The 1,530-nt window shown below is 35.8% G+C and overlaps 1 protein-coding gene across 1 annotated transcript in view; it reads left to right on the top strand.

Annotated features, from left to right (window-relative positions):
* The window catches only part of F8 (coagulation factor VIII), a 276,933-nt gene that overhangs the window by 164,064 nt on the left and 111,339 nt on the right, over nt 1-1,530 (top strand). The window contains exon 10 of the mRNA XM_029473023.1: nt 303-313. Coding sequence (XP_029328883.1) covers nt 303-313 — 11 coding nt within the window. The remainder of the gene's footprint in view (nt 1-302; nt 314-1,530) is intronic.

Raw genomic sequence — 1,530 nt, 5'->3', positions numbered from 1 at the left:
GGGGGGTGATTAGCTTCTTGTGTTCTTTATATATTTTGTATATTAGCCCTCTATCAATGTGCAGTTAGTGAAGAATTTTTCCCAATCTGTACGATGCCGATTTGTCTTCTTTGCCTACAGAAGCTTTCCAGTTTCATGAGGTTCCATTTGTCAATTTTTGATCTTAGAGTGTAAGCCATTGGAGTTCTGTTTAGGAAATTTCCGCTTGTGCCAATGAGTTCAAGGCCCTTTCCCACTTTCTGTTCTATTGGATTCAGTGTATCTGGTGTGACATTGAGTTCCTTGATCCCCTTGGACTTCAGCTTTGTGCAAGGTAACAAATATGGGTCTGTTTTCAATTTTATACATACAGAAAGCCAGTTAGACCAGCACTATTTATTGAAGATGCCTTCTTTTTTCCATAGTATATTTTTGGCTTCTTTATCAAAGATCAATTGCCTGTAACTATGGTTTTATTTCTGGGTCTTCAATTCTATTCCATTGAGCAACATGTCTGTCTCTGTAACAATACCATGCAGATCATAAATCTTGAGGTCAGGGATGGTGACTCCCCCAACTGTTCTTTTATTGTTAACAATTGTTTTCACTATTCTAGTTTTTTTTGCCTTTCCAGGTGAATTTGAAAATTGCTCTTTCCATGTCTTTGAAGAATTGTTCTGGTATTTTGATGGGGATTGCATTGAATCTGTAGACTGCATTTGGTAGGATGTCCATGTTAATTATGCCAATCCATTAGCATGGGAGATCTCTCCATTTTCTGAGCTCTTCTTGATTTCTTTCTTGAGAGACTTGAAGTTATTGCCATAGAGGTCTTTCACCTGATTGGTTAGAGTTACCCCAAGATATTTTGTATTATTTGTGGCTATAGTGAAGGGAATTGTTTCCCTAATTTCTTTCTCAGCATGGTTATCATTTCCATAAAGAAAAGCTACTGATTTATTTGAGTTCATTTTATATCCGGACACACTGCTGAAGTTGTTTATCAGCTGGAGAAGTTCTCTGGTAGAATTTTTGGGGTCGCTTATTTATACTATCATATCATCTGCAAATAGTGATACCTTTATTTCTTCTTTGCCAATTTGTATCCCTTTGATCTCTTTTTCTTGTCTTATTTTTCTAGCTAGAACTTCCAGTAGTATTTTGGATAGATATGGGGAGAGTGGGCATCCTTGTCTTGTCCCAGATTTCAATGAGATTGCTTCAAGTATCTCTCCATTTAATTTGATATTGGCTGTTGGTTTATTATGTTTAGATATGGACCTTGAATTCCTGATCTCTCCAATACTTTCAACATGAAGGAGTGTTAGATTTTGCCAAATGCTTTTTTTTTGCACCTAAGGATATGATCATGTGATTTTTTTTTGGACATTGTTTATATAATGAACTAAGTTGATGATGAATTTTTGTATATTGAACTAGCCTTGCATCCCTGGGATGAAGCCTACTTAATCATGGTGAATGATTGTTCTGATGTGTTCTTGGTTTGCAAGAATTTTATTGAGTATTTCTGCATCAATATTCATAAGCAAG

The sequence above is a fragment of the Mus caroli genome, chromosome X, assembly GCF_900094665.2.
Source record: "Mus caroli chromosome X, CAROLI_EIJ_v1.1, whole genome shotgun sequence".
In the NCBI taxonomy this organism is placed as follows: domain Eukaryota; kingdom Metazoa; phylum Chordata; class Mammalia; order Rodentia; family Muridae; genus Mus; species Mus caroli.
This window is presented reverse-complemented; position numbering and strand designations above follow the sequence as displayed.